Raw genomic sequence first — 18,743 nt, forward strand, 5'->3', positions numbered from 1 at the left:
AATCAAACACAAACACCAACATTTATTTTTCAGAATATTACTTACAGGTCAGATCTCCATTCACATTCCACCAGAGTGGCCAGTAGTAGGCAGATGATCTTGCCCAGACCAAGAACTAATAGCCTAAAGAAAACTTTTCTGTATAGGGCCATTGACTTCTGGAACTGTCTTCCCAACCATCTTCGTTTAATCACATGTATAGCAAGTTTAAAAAAGAAGATCAAATCCCATCTACGAAATAGAATCAATAACTAATCATTTTAATTTCATAAATTTGAGCTATTACTGTTATTTCTGTTTGTTTTGAGTTTTTGTTTGTATGTTTGTTTTCGAACTGTTTATTTTCTTTCTTTTCCCAGCATTTTAATCACTTAGTTGCCCTATTTCTGTAAACATTTTATTGGACTATTGATGGCATGATGTTGATGTTTGTGCCAATGTGGCTGTAATGTTTTGTTATTTGTCAAGGACCCCAGGAAGACTAGCTTGTCGCCTAGGTGTCAGCTAATGGGGATCATTTTAATTAAAAAAAAATTAAATAAAAAGAGTGTAGGACCAGTCAGTCAGTCAGTCAGTGTGTAGGACCAGTCAGTCAGTGTGCAGAACCAGTCAGTCAGTCAGTCAGTCAGTCAGTCAGTCAGTCAGTCAGTCAGTCAGTCAGAGTGTAGAAGCAGTCAGTCAGTCAGTCAGTCAGTCAGTCAGTGTGTAGAACCAGTCAGTCAGTCAGTCAGTCAGTCAGTCAGTCAGTCAGTCAGTCAGTCAGTCAGTCAGAGTGTAGGACCAGTCAGTCATTCAGTCAGTCAGTCAGTGAGTGTGTAGAACCAGTCAGTCAGTCAGTCAGTCAGAGTGTAGGACCAGTCAGTCAGTCAGTCAGTCAGTCAGTCAGTCAGTCAGTCAGTCAGTCAGTCAGTCAGTCAGTCAGTCAGTCAGTCAGTCAGTCAGTCAGAATGTAGCTGCAGCTGAATTTTGGACCATCTGAAGTTTATGGCGGGAGCGGGAGGTGATGCCAGTGAGGAGGGAGTTGCAATAAGGAGGAGATGACGGCTTGTATGAGGGATTCAGTGGCAGGGGGAGAGGCAGTGTCTGATTTTGGCGATGTTGCGGAGGTGAAAGTAGGAGGTTTTGATGACGGAGCGGACATGGGGGTCAAATGAGAGGGTGGGGTCCAGGATAGTCAGGGCCCAGGGGTGTACAACGGGGAGGAGGTGGTGAATGAGACAGTAATGGTTTTTAGGGGTGTCAGTCAGAGTGTAGGACCAGTCAGTCAGGCAGAGTGTAGGACCAGTCAGTCAGGCAGAGTGTAGGACCAGTCAGTCAGTCAGAGTGTATACCAGTCAGTCAGGCAGAGTGTAGGACCAGTCAGTCAGTCAGTGTGTAGAACTAGTCAGTCAGTCAGTGTGTAGAACCAGTCAGTGTATAGATGTGTGTGTGTGCAGTATGTAGATGTGTGTGTGTAGTGTATAGATGTGTGTGTGCAGTGTATAGATGTGTGTGTGCAGTGTGTAGATGTGTGTGTGCAGTGTATAGATGTGTGTGTGTGCAGTGTATAGATGTGTGTGTGCAGTGTGTAGATGTGTTTGTGCAGTGTGTATATGTGTGTGTGCAGTGTATATATATGTGTGTGCGCAGTGTGTAGATGTGTGTGTGCAGTGTGTAGATGTGTGTGTGCAGTGTATAGATGTGTGTGTGCAGTGTGTAGATGTGTGTGTGCAGTGTATAGATGTGTGTGTGCAGTGTGTAGATGTGTGTGTGTAGATGTGTGTGTGCAGTGTGTAGATGTGTGTGTGCAGTGTATATAAATGTGTGTGTGCAGTGTGTAGTGTAGATGTGTTTCAGATGCGTTTCATTGTTTGTGTAAATGTACTGTAATCATTTCTCATTCTGACTAAAGGTTCAACAACTGATGACACATGACTGTCTGTAAACACGCTGTGCTTGAGCCAATCAGGAGCACCTGCTGAAACACATGACTGTCTGTAAACACGCTGTGCTTGAGCCAATCAGGAGCACCTGCTGAAACACATGACTGTCTGTAAACACGTGACTGACCTGCCCTTGACCTTCGCTGAACTGCTCTGGGGAAACCAGGGCCCTCATTTATCAACAATTCTTAGAAAGTGTTCTATTTTCGTTCTTAAGCACAGAATTTAGAATGTGTGTACGTACAGAAAAATCGGGATTTATCACACATGCGTAGACGTGTCCCACGAACACCTGCAAGTACACTGTGTTGATAAATATCACTTGATCTACGCTCCACACTCGTGCACGGTTTTACGTATTTGCATATAGAACCGCCCGTAATTAACCATATACGGTAATGAAACACCCCCATGAAATGTGGAAAAGTGGACTAAACCGAGCGAACGCCTGGGAGAAATACGCGACAGGCTGACAGACATGTACGCGGTGATGTCGGAAACAGTCGGATATGATATCTATTAACTTCCTAAAGACCATTGCTGCCTGGGCAGCGCTAACACTAATAAAGACCGTTAACCACTGTTTGACGTTGGTGTCATTAATAATAACCGTGCTGGAATATGAATGCCCTTTTTCGCTTCATTCTTTTAAAGTTCGATTACCCAGGGATTAAAGTTCTCCGTAAATTTTCCGTACATTTTCTACCTGCATGGTTTAATATGATTTGTAGAGGCATACAATCTATTTTGATGTCGGTATTAGGTATATCCTATATAAATTATATATGCATAGCCTACATTATGCAACAGTAATTTGCGCATAACGCAGCATGGCACAGACATGTCACACGGAGCCCCGCGCCTGCATACAGTAAACTAACTTGATCGTTAATATAACTGTTGTCCTTGTATCTTTACGCTTATGAAAACATTAAATAATATGTATAGGCTATAGGCCGTAGTTTTGCCTTAATAGCCTATATTCTCAAATGGCATTTAATGGCTATCCGCTGTGGGCTATCTCCTCGCTGACGGACCAGTATACCTTTATATCATATCATATTCCTATGTCTCCAAGGAATCGTGGGGCTCTGGGGAATAAAGGTTGGGAACCCCTGCTATAGCCTATCCTAGGCTATTTTATTTACAGTAGTCTATTTTTGATTTGTTTCCATAGCCGGTCTCAGTTATGCTGTGGCTGAGATGGGTCGGGATTAATGAAGCTGATAGGAGACTGCTTCACGGCTATACAAATTAAAGCCACGATTGAAAATAATGTACTTCCTTCTTGACAATAGCATATACTATAACAATAATACGAGAGTAGAACAATGAATCTCACTGCCATGTAGCCTATATATAGCCTGCCTATGTGATCAATAAAAACGCGAACTTGAATTCCATCATCATATTTATATGTTGTGTCTCTCCACTATGTTTGTTACTTTGTTATTTCCCCCCCCATATGTAAAGCGACCTTGGGTCTCTGAAAGGCGCTATATAAAATGAAGCTATTATTATTATTATTATTATTATTATTATTATTATTATTATTATTATTATTATTATTATTATTATTATTATTATTATTATTATTATTATTATTATTATTATTATTATTATTATTATTATCATGTCTGTGCGGGAGCTCACAAATAGACTGTCTTAGTCTCAGTGAAGTTTCAACGGAGGTCATCTATTCTAACCAACAAATTGAAGTAGAAAGCATTTTGTTGTGACCAATCTTATTTGGAAACATGACACACAAAATAATAGTATTTAGCTTTTTATTTTAAACAATATTTAATCGCGTTTGGAGGTGGGTGTTCTGCGTCTGCCTCCCCCCCCCCCCCCCCCCCCCCCGTGCCAAACAAGCAGGCCAACCTCTTGTTTGCGCGTGAGCCCGTTATAATTACACTACTGTCGCTATTTTACAATTAACTATAATGAATTACGGGTCATACAGAACACTAATGCACAGAAGCTTATTTCCGCGTTGCAATTTTACGCATGCCCTGAGCTGTGCGTAAATATACGCACAAAGTCAAGCACATGTTCAAATTGATAAGTCACACACTTTGCTTAGAAATTATCGTACGCACGGGTTACGCACATATCTGTGCGTACGCACCATTGATAAATGAGGGCCCAGGACACTCCTCTGACTAAAGGTTGTTTCAAACTAAAAACCTCTGAATGCCATTTTCCCAAATCAGCGTATGGCTGTGAATGTGACTCTTTCACCTGCAACAGCTAATATTGGCATGGACTGATTGTTTAGCTAGCAGGCCTAACACATGGAAATATATTGTTGTCTGACCCGTTGTGATCAGGATTGCTAGCAGGGCTAACACATGGAAATATATTGTTGTGATCAGGATTGCTAGCAGGGCTAACACATGGAAATATATTGTTGTGATCAGGATTGCTAGCAGGGCTAACACATGGAAATATATTGTTGTGATCAGGATTGCTAGCAGGGCTAACACATGGAAATATATTGTTGTGATCAGGATTGCTTTCCTTTGTTGAGTCTGACAGGGTCAGGAAACCCTTCTAACAATGATGACTCTGTAATTCTCCAGGGACAGTCTGGCTGAAACCATGCCACATCGGATCATGACCCGTCTCTCTGTGCATTTCAGTTGTCGTCACCTAGTCAAGTGCTTTCATTCAGAATGTCCTCACGGAAAGACAGCAGGGTGCAATAATAGTCTAACCAGGTCTGCAAGGACATTAAACACCAAGTATCCTGACCCAGCTCCATTGTCTGCCTGTACCTCCCCTCCCCCGTGCTGCTATGACCTCTGACCCTGCCTGTACCCCCCCTCCCCCGAGCTGCTATGACACCTCAATCTCCCCAAGGGAATGAATAAAGAAACACTTGACTTGAGCAGAGAGTGGGATCTTTGGAGACAACACTAAATGAAATGAGCCTATTTCATGTTCCAAGAGCTAATTCTATAATTTAAACTTAAACTTGTGAGTTTTGCCTACGAGATGATGGTGATGACATTTACATTTACATTTAGTCATTTAGCTGACGCTTTTATCCAAAGCGACTTACAAGTTCTGTACGACAAGTCATCAGGAAGGACACAACTCAATCAGCTGAGTAACAATGTTCATCAAAGAGTGCTACAGTGTAGGTTAGTATATTAGGACAAGTGCATGACAGTAAGGTGAGTTAGGGTTAGAGGATGAGGATGATGCTTCTCACCTGACAGCTCTGATGACAGCCTTGAGAGGAGCGGAGAGGTTCTCCACAGTGATGTCACAGTGACAGCCTCTCTCGCCAAAGGAGTCCTCTGTCCCCAGGCCTGCGTCTACTGGGAGACAGACAGGCATATAGACAGACAGATAGACAAGTAGACAGACAGTCAGACAGACAGAGACAGGCAGGCAGACAGAAACATACACAGAGGCAGGCAGACAGACAGACAGACAGACAGACAGACAGACAGACAGACAGACAGACAGACAGACAGACAGACAGACAGACAGACAGACAGACAGAAACATACACACAGGCAGACAGACAGACAGACAGACAGACAGACAGACAGACAGACAGACAGACAGACAGACAGACAGACCGATTGTTGCATCAATAAAAGTAGCCCATGCTGATCAGTTCCAGTCTTACAGCACAGCACAGCAATTCTTGACATGGATCTCAAAGAACATTTCAAACTGATACTTTTTTGGCTTTTATGGGGTGAGAATTTATGCTCCTCTTGGATCTTTAGGAATGGGGGAAGCGTTTTGCCAGGTCAGCTGTCTAAGTGTCAGTGAGAGACAGAGGAGGCATACATCCTCCTTAGAGACAATAATGATGAGAGAAGAATAGAGGAGAGAGGAGAGAGGATATAGGAGAGAGGGTAGAAGAGAGAGGAGAGAGGATAGAGGAGAGAGGGTAGAAGAGAGAGGAGAGATGAGAGAGGAGATAGAATAGAGGAGAGGAGAGAGGGTAGAAGAGAGAGGAGAGAGAAGATTGATTGATTGATTGAAAACTTTATTAACAGATTGCAGAATGGGTACAATGCAGTACGGCTCAAACAATTGCAAACAAAAGAGGATGCAGACCAGAAAAAGGGTCCTCCATTTTCAATTAATCAAGACATTTATGACATACAAGACATACAAATATACAGTACTGTGTAAGAAAAAGAGATCATAAAAAAATATATACATCCGAAGGGGAAGAAACTGTACATTGGAGGGGGTTGGGTGGGTGGGTGGGATGGGGGGATTTGGACATCAAGAGAGGGTAGAGAATAGAGGATAGAGGAAAGAGGATAGAAGAGAGAGGAGAGAGGGTAGAAGATAGAGGAGATAGGATAGAGGAGAGAGAAGAGAGGGTAGAGAATAGAGGAGAGAGGATATAGGAGAAAGGGTAGAAGAGAGAGGAGATGATGATGATGATGATGATGATGATGATGATGATGATGATGATGATGATGATGATGATGATGAAGACTTTATTTCAGACTCAAGGTCCATATTACACATATACAAAACAACAACAAGAATACAATAACAAAAGAAACAAGGCCAACAACATAGATTAAAGGGGAACTATCTTATAAATGGATTTTTCCAGTGGTTTGCATTGTTTTCTAGCAATGTGGGGTTGTACACTGACTAAATGTGAAATCTCTAGCTAGTCCCGTTTCTTCAGTTCAGCTGTGAGAAGATCCTCCCCCATTCAACCAAGCCATTCTGAATTTAGCGTATCTGTTACATGTAAGAATTCTGATCTGCATACCTCAGCTCCTTCTGTGGTTGTAGCCACCGCCCACAATCAACAATTCGCTCAACAACGGAGCGAGTGGGAATAATGCGGAAGCGGTTTCCCTGTCACTAACACTTCCTCAAAAGAGAGAAAAAGAGAGAGAGAGGGAGAGACAGACAGATAGAGAGAGGGAGAGAGAGGCTCTCATACGGTGCGACCCGTCTCGGAGCAATCTCTCCTCTGTCTCTCCCCCTGCATTTACACACACTTGTGAGTCGCGAGTCGAGCCGCTCACACACGCGAGCTCTTGGAGCGATCTCTCCTCTCTCTCTCCCTCTCTATCTCTCTCCCTCTCTATCTCTCTCTCCCTCTCTCTATCTGTCTCTCCCTCTCTCTCTCCCTCTCTCCCTCTCTTGCTCGCTCGTTCTCTCTCTCGCTCTCTCTCGTAGTATCAGCACTCGCTGTATCACGTCAACCTGTTGCAAAATATCATAGCGCACGCTCCCATGCGTATTCCGATCCGTGCAATAATATTCACGGGGGTATATATTGTATAAGTTACCAATGCATTGTCCCGTGGGATTATGCCCCCCCCCCGCAGCTAAATTAATTAGTCCCTCTCTCTATCTCTCTCTCTCCCCCAAAAGGTATCTGCCAGTGCATTGCAGTGCAGTGGGTGACTGTCACTCAAAGCGCATTGCAAGTATGGGCGGAGCCCAGCCAAAAACAGCTTGGAATCTTGAAGGGCAGAAACCGCTGCTCTACAGTACTTGATTAGAAATACAAAATAATGCATTTAAAAAAAAATAAAAAAAACCTTACAGATGTGTTCCATAGACTCACAGGAATTGTGTCAAATTGCCCAAATAGTGAAAGAAATAGTAAGATAGTTCCCCTTTAAAATACATAAAGGCATCGATTGCAATGTTTCCACAAATCAGAGGAGTACCTTGTAGTATCACTTTGTTTTTCATCACTAATGGCACCTATTATCTTGTTTTTTGACTCTAATAATCGACACATACATTTAAACATCAAGTTCCTCAGCAGAGCATGGAAGGTGGGGACATTTGTAGTCACAAACAAATGGCTTGCACTAGTCCATCTTGGGAGCTTAAGGAGGATCCTAAATGCATCATTATGCTACCTGCAGTTTTTTTTTTTTTATATTTTTGCTGTGCTATAATTACACCAGAAGTGTGCAGTATAAAATGGAGTACAATAGGCTTTGAACAGGCTTATTTTCACATTGTCTGTACACACATACAATTTTCGTGCCAGCATATTGGCCTGTGCATACCGCTGCACATCAACATCATCACACATGTCATCAGTGATATTGTGACCCAAATATCGCACACTCTTCACCACATCTAGAGCACAGTCAGACAGCAAGAAGGAGGGAAACTGTTGCTTCTGGTCCTCCTTAGTTTTCACTATCATAACAACACTCTTGTTAGGGTTGAATTTGATATCATGTTGTATACCATACACAGAGCAGATTTTAAGCAATTGCTTTAAACCAGCACTATAGGGGGACAATATGACTAAATCATCAGCATAAATCAGATGGTTGATAAGGAGAGAGGAGAGAGAAGAGAGGGTAGAGAATAGAGGAGAGAGGAGAGGATAGAAGAGAGAGGAGAGAGGGTAGAAGAGAGAGGAGATAGGATAGAGGAGAGAGAAGAGAGGGTAGATAATAGAGGAGAGAGGAGTGAGGGTAGAAGAGAGAGGAGAGAGAAGAGAGGGTAGAGAATAGAGGAGAGAGGAGAGGATAGAAGAGAGGAGAGAGGGTAGAAGAGAGAGGAGATATGATAGAGGAGAGAGAAGAGAGGGTAGAGAATAGAGGAGAGAGGAGAGGATAGAAGAGAGGAGAGAGGGTAGAAGAGAGAGGAGATAGGATAGAGGAGAGAGAAGAGAGGGTAGATAATAGAGGAGAGAGGAGAGAGGGTAGAAGAGAGAGGAGAGAGAAGAGAGGGTAGAGAATAGAGGAGAGAGGAGAGAGAGAAGAGAGAGGATAGAGGCGATATGATAGAGGATAGAGAAGATATAATAGAGCAGTGGTTCTCAAACTGTGGTACGCGTACCACTAGTGGTACTTGGTGGTACTGCTGGTGGTACTTGAAAACATTTACAAAAAAGCAATTTTATTTTTTTTTATTTTTGGTCAGGCCACTGAACTTAGAAGCAGGCCAGGCCAGTGTTTCTGGTTGCGGCGGCGTGATAGTTAGATAACCTAAGTGGGGAACAACCAGGAGATCACTGTGACAGAGAGTAATGCAGTCTAAACAGTCATAAATCTTTAATTCAACTTCAGCCCTGATCATAACCATTTATTTTTAGATTTTTTGTAATGTCAGATAAAAAATGAAGTACTCCCACTTTTCTGAAAAGAGTTGGTGTTAAATCTGACATTACAAAAAATCCATCAAAATCTGTGTTGCTGCTAATCATTGACACATGTCTAGCCTGTAATAATCCCCCCAGAAAAATGTACTTTGCATTTGATATATTGAAAATATTTTACTTTTTTTGTGTTTTTTTAACAATAATTTGTGATGCCATCACACAAACTGGCATTTAAAGGGTAAACATTCAAAAATGTATTGAATATGTGTTTTCTTTTCTTTTTTACAATAATTTTTGATGCCCATCACAAACACTGGCATTTAAAGGGTAAAAATTCAAAAATTCCTGCACCAGGATGCAGGAAATTAAGTTTTTGTAACAAAATGTGTGTGTGTGTGTGTGTGTGTGTGTGTGTGTGTGTGTGTGTGTGTGTGTGTGTGTGTGTGTGTGTGTGTGTGTGTGAGAAAGAGAGAGAATGACGGACAATTGCTTGCTGTGTGAGAGAGAGAGAGAGAGAGAGAGAGAGAGAGATAGAGAGAGAATTAAGTACATTTGCTGAAATACAGTTTTCTCACTTGCTATGTGAGAATGTTAGTTATTATGTTCTCAATGCCCCTTGCATTGTATGAGTTGTGTGGAAGCGTTTGCTAGTTCTAGTGCTATCCCTTTGTACATTGTGGCTGTGTCTGACAAAAGTTAACAATAAATAATGGTATTAGGAATACATTTGCCTCCTGCGTGAACTGTGCATAGCTGAATAGACTGTATTTTAACGCCGGTCATATGGTGGTACTTGGAGAGCCAGCTACGTTCTCAGGTGGTACTTGGTGTAAAAAGTTTGAGAACCACTGTAATAGAGGATATAGGTGAGAGGAGAAAGGATAGAGGAGAGAGGATAGAGGAGAGAGAGATGATAGAGGGTAGAGGAGAGAGAAGAGAGGGTAGATAATAGATAATAGAGGAGAGAGGGTAGAAGAGAGAGAAGAGAGGGTAGAATAGAGGGGAGAGGAGAGAGGAGCGAGAGAAGAGAGAGGATAGAGGAGATATGATAGAGGATAGTCTATCCTCTATCATATCTCCTCTATCCTCTCTCTTCTCTTATTATTATTATCCGATAGAGAAGATATAGTAGAGGAAATAGGTGAGAGGAGAAAGGAGAGAGGAGAGATGGTAGAGGAGAGAGGAGATAGAATAGAGAAGAGAGGAGAGAGGATAGAGGAGAGAACATAGAGGAGAGAGGGTAGAAGATAGAGGATAGAGGAGAGAGGATAGAGGATAGAGGAGAGAGAGAGGATAGAGGAGATTGAATAGAGAAGAGAGGATAGCTGGTCAAACTAGAGGTGGTGGCAGAGAGTATGAGAAGGAAGTTGGCCGCTATCCTGGATAATCCCTCCCACCCTATCTATGAGGAGCATGTTCAGCCAGACTCATACCCCCCCCCCCCCCCCCCCCCCCCGACACACCACTAACCGCCTCGGCCAGTCCTTCATACCAGCGGCCATCAGGCTCCACAACAGTAGGCATTGGCAGGGACCGAGAACTAACGGCAGCAAAGCTCGAGAACTACTACTATTCCACTCTACTCTACTCTACTGTACTCTGAAGCAGCCCTGTCTTACCGTCGGGGGCGGTGCGCGCCTGACTCTTTAGACGCAGTGAGGACCTGAAGCGCGTGCGGTCGTTGAAGCTCCAGCTCTTCTGCACCTTGACTGGGCTGCCCATCATCTCAGCCCCGCCCACCACCTCGTTACCGGGGGAACAGGGCTGACGACTCTTCATGCTCTGGCCACGGGGACTCGCCATCCGCACACGCTCCTTAAAGCTCAACTTCTGACTGGAGAGAGAGGGGGGGGGGGGGGGGGGGGGGGGGGGAGAAAGAGCCTGTTAACATGTATTTCCTCTCAGACAGTAAGAGTTTCAGAGAGCAGACACAGTTCAGTTCTGTTTTCCTTCAAACAGCAGCCTATTCCAACGGACATGCTGGACACAACCAGAACCAAAACCGACCCACCAGACCTCCCAATGCACATGTTATGGCACCGTGCGGGATATACAGCAGTCCATATCCACTCCCCATCAGGTCAATGGCCTCAATGTGAGAGGAAAACACTTTAAATACTTTTAATTACACTTAATTATAATTAAGTACTGCTGTATTTCAACAATTGATCTATATTAGGTTGCGTGCTGTCTCCAGTGAGGTTGGAGTAACGGGTTATAAACAAACTAAACTGAATCCGATTATTGGTGTTAAAAATCTCACATTCACTGACCTGCCAGGGAAACAATTACAGTATACAGTGTATCCAAAAATGTGCAAAATTCACATATTTACCATAACATATAGACCCTTTTGCTGGTTGTAACCAATGACAACGTTTTGGGATGCGTGCGCAATTTGGTGACTCCGGGGACAGAGAGACCTATAGTCCCCAGACTGTCCCCAGAGTTTCCGCAGAGTGTCCCCAGACTGTCCCCAGAGTTGCATGCGTGGTCTGGAGATGGATTGGAGTCTAATCCTAAACAGCATTACCCTTGGTTCCCCTATACTGACACACAGAATCTTACTTTCTAAGCAAAGGTTCAGGTTATTCCCATTTCACCACATGTGACAGAGGGGTTTATGCCTTTTGGTGGCTTCAAAGGGATCAGGGGAGATGCAGAGGAATCTGGACCTATGAGAGACACTATAACTTGCATGGGAAACATTCAAACATTCAAACATTCAAACATTCTAATAATGGATATGGCTCCGCCATTTTGGATCGGATTGCAACGTAGATTGTTGATAAACGTTCACAGAAGGTACACACTAACTGCGCTCCAATCTATGCCAATAACGTTCAGTTTTGTGATCGATAATCCTGAGAAATAAGAGAAATAAAAAAATTATCATAAACAAGTCATTTGCTTGCAGGAAGCTAGAATCGGCTGGGTAATGTAGCAACGCTCATTGAGAGCTCTGGATGCCCTCTCCTCATAATGACTACAATCTGTGACGCGCCGCTAATTCAAAATGGCGGATATTCGCTAAATTATGAAGACATTCTATAAACTAAAATCTCAATAACAATTGAACCTATTGGTAAACAAACGTATTGCTGAAAATATACACTATGACTGCTGTTGTGACATGGTTAGAGTCTTTACTCTTGGATACATTTGAAAAAAATTCACCATTATGTCATACAGTCTGGAGAGATTGATTTATGACGTGATGTCATCTGTGGTCCACTGGCGGACCGCTCAGGCTAAAGAGGTTAAGACCCACACTGACACTCAAAGAGGTCCTCACTATGAGAATGCACTGAACTAATGATATCAGGACCTTGAGTTGAATGCTAAGATAGTTTTCTAGCTGTGCCCGTTCCTTGCAGTCCTCTTTGTAGCTCAGCCGTATATGAATGACCATGCGAAGCCCCAAATGGACAGTCATGCACTGCTTTCCAGGTGAGATGGATCAAAAGGGTGGTGTTGGTGGATGGGGTCGTGTGGGAGTGATGTGATTACCATGTTGTTTTCCACGCTGTTCAAACTTCAATGGTGATGGATAATGAATGTCATACGGCGTGTTCAATATTCTTCTCTGATTGGCCGGCAGGTGTGCATTAAAACAGATAATGCACACGTAGTTCAGCTCAAATTTAATCACTGTTCACTAAATTCATCCGCTACCCAACCTGTAACCATATCAACTACAGTATAAAGAGCTGTCAAAGCTTTACTCGCTATCAACTGCAGCCAAGCATAGTCATCAACTTGTATTATCATGGTATAAAGAATAATCAACCTGTACGTGTGAGTTAAACGGTTTTAATGATGAATGGTGATGATAGTTAATGATGAAGGTGATGATAATTAATGATGAACGGTGATGATAGTTAATGATGAAGGTGATGATAGTTAATGATGAAGGTGATGATAATTAATTATGAACGGTGATGATAGTTAATGATGGACAGTGTCATGTGACTGCATGGGGCAGGGAGGATGCTGGGTAGTGGAGGATGCTGGGTAGTGGAGGATGCTGGGTAGTAAGTGGAGGATGCTGGGTAGTGGAGGATGCTGGGTAGTGGATGATGCTGGGTAGTGGAGGATGCTGGGTAGTGGGTACCTGCTAAACTTCCAAGCTTTATACCTTCTGAAGAACCTCCTACTAATATGAACCTTACTACAGCCGAGGACAGAGGAGGATGGACGGAGGAGGAGGGATGGGTCGAAGGAGACATAAAGGAGGAAGGAGGTTAACACAAGGGATTAAGGAAAGGAAGTAGGAGATGAGAGATCTCTGTTCTCCATTATGACACAATTTCAGTGCATGGATTTATAAAGTAAGGATATTAAGGGGAGTGAAAGGGGTTCAATTTAAGAATAAACACACACACACACACATACATACATAGACACACACACACACACACACACACACACACACACACATAGACACACACACACACACACACACACACACACACACACACACACACACACACACACACACACACACACACACACACACACACACACACACACACACACACACACACACACACACACACACACACACACACACACACACACACACACACACACACACACACACACACACACACGCACACAATTACACCCATGTGCACACACTGACAATTAAAAGGCTATTATCCGGTAGATGTTTGTTGTGTTCAGCTGCCAGCACCCAGCCGATACAGCAGGTCTCATGTTTACAGCCCGTGGTGTTTATAGGCTTGTCGCCATGCCGACCGGCAAGCAGCCAGTGAGATGTCCTCACATCGCATTAGAGGCCGACATGTGAGTGGATTTTGACTCCCGCTCCTTCCCACTCCCACAAAAATAATCCCATCCCATCCCAATCCCAAGTGAGACTTTAAAAAAAATCCCACTCCCTCCCACTCCCACAGAGGACTGATCCCAATCCCGTCCCAATCCGAGCCAAACTTTTATAGAATCCCATTCCCATCCCACTTCCACCCAATCCTGCTCCGTTTTTCTTCCTCAGTATAACATATGCAGTACATGGGTCACATCATCTCTGCCTTAGTTAAATATAAAACCACCAAACATTTAACATCTAACATTGCACTGTATTTATTGAATAATAATACTTGTTCAAATATCACTCCCGTCCAAATCCTGTTGATTTTGTTGTCATAGATACCACTCCCTTCTGCTCCCGTTGACTTTTACTCCCGGTCCTGCCCAATCACGGGATTCAAAGTGAAATTTACTCCCATCCCGCGGGACCCGCAGGAATCCCGAAGAGATGTCATCCTCTACATCTACATCCCCAACAGGAGGAACCTCCAGTCACATCCTCTACATCCCCAACAGGAGGAACCTCCAGTCACATCCTCTACATCCCCAACAGGAGGAACCTCCAGTCACATCCTCTACATCCCCAACAGGAGGAACCTCCAGTCACATCCTCTACATCCCCAACAGGAGGAACCTCCAGTCACATACAGGAGGAACCTCCAGTCACATCCTCTACATCCCCAACAGGAGGAACCTCCAGTCACGTCCTCTACATCCCCAACAGGAGGAACCTCCAGTCTCACATCCTCTACATCCCATACAGGAGGAACCTCCAGTCACACCGAGGAGTCTGTGGTGCAGATCAGGCAACGTGCCAGGAAGTGTAATTACATCAGCCACAACTAAGAAAAGTAATTACTGTAAAACAATGTTGTGTAATTATAAGAGATTCTGTGGAGAGTGAACATTGCTGTGGATGTGTGTGTGTGTGTGTATCTATGTGTGTATGTCTATGTGTGTGTGTGTGTGTGTGCATGTTTGTGTATGTCTATGTGTGTTTTTGTGTGTGTGTATGTCTATGTGTGTGTGTGTCTTAAATCCAAATGCCTAAAAACCTGGAACAACATGAGGCCAAATGTAGCCAAAGAAACAATAACATACTATCATAATTAAACTCACAAATCTCCCTCTGTCTGTCTGTCTGTCTGTCTGTCTGTCTGTCTGTCTGTCTGTCTGTCTGTCTGTCTGTCTGTCTGTCTGTCTGTCTGTCTGTCTGTCTCTCTTTCATCTCCCGCTCTCTCTCGCTCTCTCTTTCTATCCCCTGATCTCTCTCTCTCTGTCTCTCTCTCTGTTTGATGAGTTATATAAATACTATCTCAATGGAAAAAGTGCGTCATGGCGCGCAGACATGGTACAGACTCCTGTCTATGCACGCACACATACGCACGCACGCACGCACGCACCGCACGCACGCACGCACGCACGCACGCACGCACACACACACACACACACACACACACACACACACACACACACACACACACACACACACACACACACACACACACACACACACACACACACACACACACACACACACACAACACACACACACACACACACACACACACACACACACACACACACACACACACACACACACACACACACACACACACTTATCATCATACAGAGAAGACAGACAGAGAGAGGAATGACCTGCACTACTCTTGCCTAGAAGAGTCAAGTGCACAGAGATGAGAAATAGACTTGGTTGAGAATACATGAAAGAGAGAGAAAGAGAGATGGAGAGAGAGGATATAGAGATATAGAGCGTGAGAGAGAGACAGAGATAAAGAGAGAGAGAGAGAAAGAGAGGATATATATATAATTTATATAAATAGTGAGATAGATAGAGCCATATACTGTAGAGAGATGGAGAGAGAGATAAAGAGTGAGAGACAGATAATATATATATATATATATATATATATATATATATATATATATATATATATAGAGAGAGAGAGAGAGAGAGAGAGAGAGAGAGAGAGAGAGAGAGAGAGAGAGAGAGAGAGAGAGAGAGAGAGAGAGAGAGAGAGAGAGAGGGGGGATATAGATATAGAGAGAGAGGAGAGAGAGGGGATTTAGATATAGAGGTTTATACTGTAGATATAGTAGACTGGGGAAGTGAACTGACAAGAGAGCAAAGTCTAAGTAGCATTATTTATCATTATGTATCTTTATGTATCATTACGTATCATTATGTTTTCTCAACACAATCTGCTGTTCTTCATACTGGAGACCCTCACCTCCGGGCTAGTTAGCCATAAAACTGACCTGGAGTCAGTGGGACCGCGCTTCAGTCTGTATGAGCTCCAGTCTGTACTCCAGTCTGTATGAGCTCCAGTCTGCAGTGTTTCCCACAGGATTTTGTGAGACTGTGGTGGGTGAACCTCGGACGCTCTAGGGGGGTCCGGGGGCATGCTCCGCCGTAATTTTTTTTTTTTTACATTTTAAAGTTAAATGCATCAATCTGGTGCACTTTGAAAGGAAAATAAAGAGGCCAGATCTATGATGAACTTTGTGCTCAAAACACAAAATCGACTAGACTCGAGCATACATTTGAGCCATCAAAGAAATTAAAGGGGACATGCATTGCTATTCCTTTCACTATTTGGGCAACTTTACACAATTCCTGTGAGTCTATGGAACAGATGGATCATTGTTTTCTATTTCTAATCAATTACTCTAAAGCAGCATTTTTTCACTTCAAGATTTCAAGCAGTTTTTGGGCTGGGCTCCGACCATAAGCGATTTGAGTGACAGTCACCCACAGTCTGCGACTGGCAGACAGAGAGAGAGATAGAGGGGGATACTAATTAATTTCGCCGCGGGGGGGCATAATCCCACGGGACAATGCATTGGTAACTTGTTTCAAATGACAATATATACCCCTGTGTATATTATTGCACGGATCGGAATATGGGCGTGCACGTGGGAGCATGATATTTTGACAGTGATATGGAGTGCTCCCGACTGCGGGGGAGAAGAACCATCCCCGCTCGCACACACATTTACACACACTCCGTGGTCCCTCTCTCTCTCTCTCCCTCTCTATCTCTCTCCCTCTCTCTCTCTCCCTCTCTATCTCTCTCTCTCCCTCTCTCTCGCTCGCTCGTTCTCTGCTGTCTGTCGGCACCCTCTGTTTGAGGAAGTAATTCCACTTGCTCTGTTGTTGAGCGAATTGTTGATTGTGGGTGGTGACTACAACCACAGAGCCGGCATTGGCTCCAACCACAGAGCCAATCAGATCACAATCAGCTCAATCAGCTCCTTGCTACGTCGCATTGCGAGTCAAATCAGAATGACCGAATTCACTGGGGGAGGAGATTGTCTCAACTGAATTAGAGCAATCCGCCAAAATGGTAATTAGAGACACAGACCCATTGATACTAACCCCCATTGCTATAAAACAATGCTAAACACTGGAAAAGGCCATTTATAAGACACAGGACCTTTAAGCAAAAGTGGTTACCTGTGTTGAACTGGTTTATTTTTTAGAAAATAATTTTTTTTACTGGATTACTATTACGACTACTACCACTGCCAATACTACTGATACATCCCTATTGGCAAACTTTATATTTAAAAATATTTAAAAAAAATAATAAGAAGAATTCTTAAAATGTTTATGTATTTATAATTAAAAAAAAGTCTGTTCATTATAAAACTGTGGCGGGCCGCCACAGTCTAGGTAATTAATGGGAAACACTGAGTCTGTACTCCAGTCTGTACTCCAGTCTCTGTACTCCACAGGTCCTGAGAGCTGCATGTATCCAGTATGGAGACAGCAGGGCCTGTGCAGGTAAGGGATCTTACCCTCGTATCATTTATGATGTGTAGATAGTGTGTTTACTCATTGCATATTTATGTGTGTGTGTGCGTGCGTGTGTGTGTTTTTTTTTTTTACAAACCTGTAAGTAGACTCGCCCTGTTCTTTCCTTCAAATGGTTAGTGGAGGAGGTAGAGAAGGAGGTAGAGAAGGAGACAAGGGGAAGAGAGATCAGTATTCCACTGGATTAAAGCAGGATTCTAGTTTTCACTAAAAGGAAATGTTGAGTAATGGTGGGGGGGGGGTCATAGTAGAATAGGACTGACCCTTCATACTGTAGTAAATGAATCGATTAGCTGATCAATTTGGTTGACCAAGAATATATTAGTCGATTCGTTTTTTTTTTTTTTTTTTTATACTGAAGTAATGATTGTGTTTGTTACAAGCACATATCTGGTGACACAACATTTAAACAGCCGCTTTTGCATTATTGCAAACTGTGGGAAACTGAAATGTTATAATTTTGTCAATGAAATCAAGTAATCGATTAGCAGAAACAGTCCTTGATGACCAGAATGTGTTCAGGACTGTTGAGGCAGGTGGAGGTGAGACCAGGGAAGAGGTGAGGGAGGAGGTGAGGGAGGAGGTGAGACCAGGGAGGAGGTGAGGGAGGAGGTGAGGGAGGAGGTGAGGGAGGAGGTGAGACCAGGGAGGAGGTGAGGGAGGTGAGGGAGGAGGTGAGACCAGGGAGGAGGTGAGACCAGGGAAGAGGTGAGACCAGGGAGGAGGTGAGACCAGGGAGGAGGTGAGGGAGGAGGTGAGACCAGGGAGGAGGTGAGGGAGGAGGTGAGACCAGGGAGGAGGTGAGGGAGGAGGTGAGGGAGGAGGTGAGACCAGGGAGGAGGTGAGGGAGGAGGTGAGGGAGGAGGTGAGGGAGGAGGTGAGACCAGGGAGGAGGTGAGGGAGGTGAGGGAGGAGGTGAGACCAGGGAGGAGGTGAGACCAGGGAAGAGGTGAGACCAGGGAGGAGGTGAGACCAGGGAGGAGGTGAGGGAGGAGGTGAGACCAGGGAGGAGGTGAGGGAAGAGGTGAGGGAGGAGGTGAGACCAGGGAGGAGGTGAGACCAGGGA

The 18,743-nt window shown here is 43.8% G+C and overlaps 1 protein-coding gene across 1 annotated transcript in view; it reads right to left on the reverse strand.

Moving 5' to 3' along the window:
- Positions 1-18,743, reverse strand: part of kcnq5a (potassium voltage-gated channel, KQT-like subfamily, member 5a) — a gene marked incomplete at both ends in the record, with an annotated part of 123,074 nt that overhangs the window by 29,110 nt on the left and 75,221 nt on the right. Inside the window, 3 exons of the mRNA XM_084321946.1 lie at positions 5,143-5,248; positions 10,626-10,840; positions 17,757-17,783. Coding sequence (XP_084178072.1) covers positions 5,143-5,248; positions 10,626-10,840; positions 17,757-17,783 — 348 coding nt within the window. The remainder of the gene's footprint in view (positions 1-5,142; positions 5,249-10,625; positions 10,841-17,756; positions 17,784-18,743) is intronic.

Source organism: Notolepis coatsorum (assembly GCF_963971535.1).
Source record: "Notolepis coatsorum genome assembly, chromosome: 9".
Classification (NCBI taxonomy): domain Eukaryota; kingdom Metazoa; phylum Chordata; class Actinopteri; order Aulopiformes; family Paralepididae; genus Notolepis; species Notolepis coatsorum.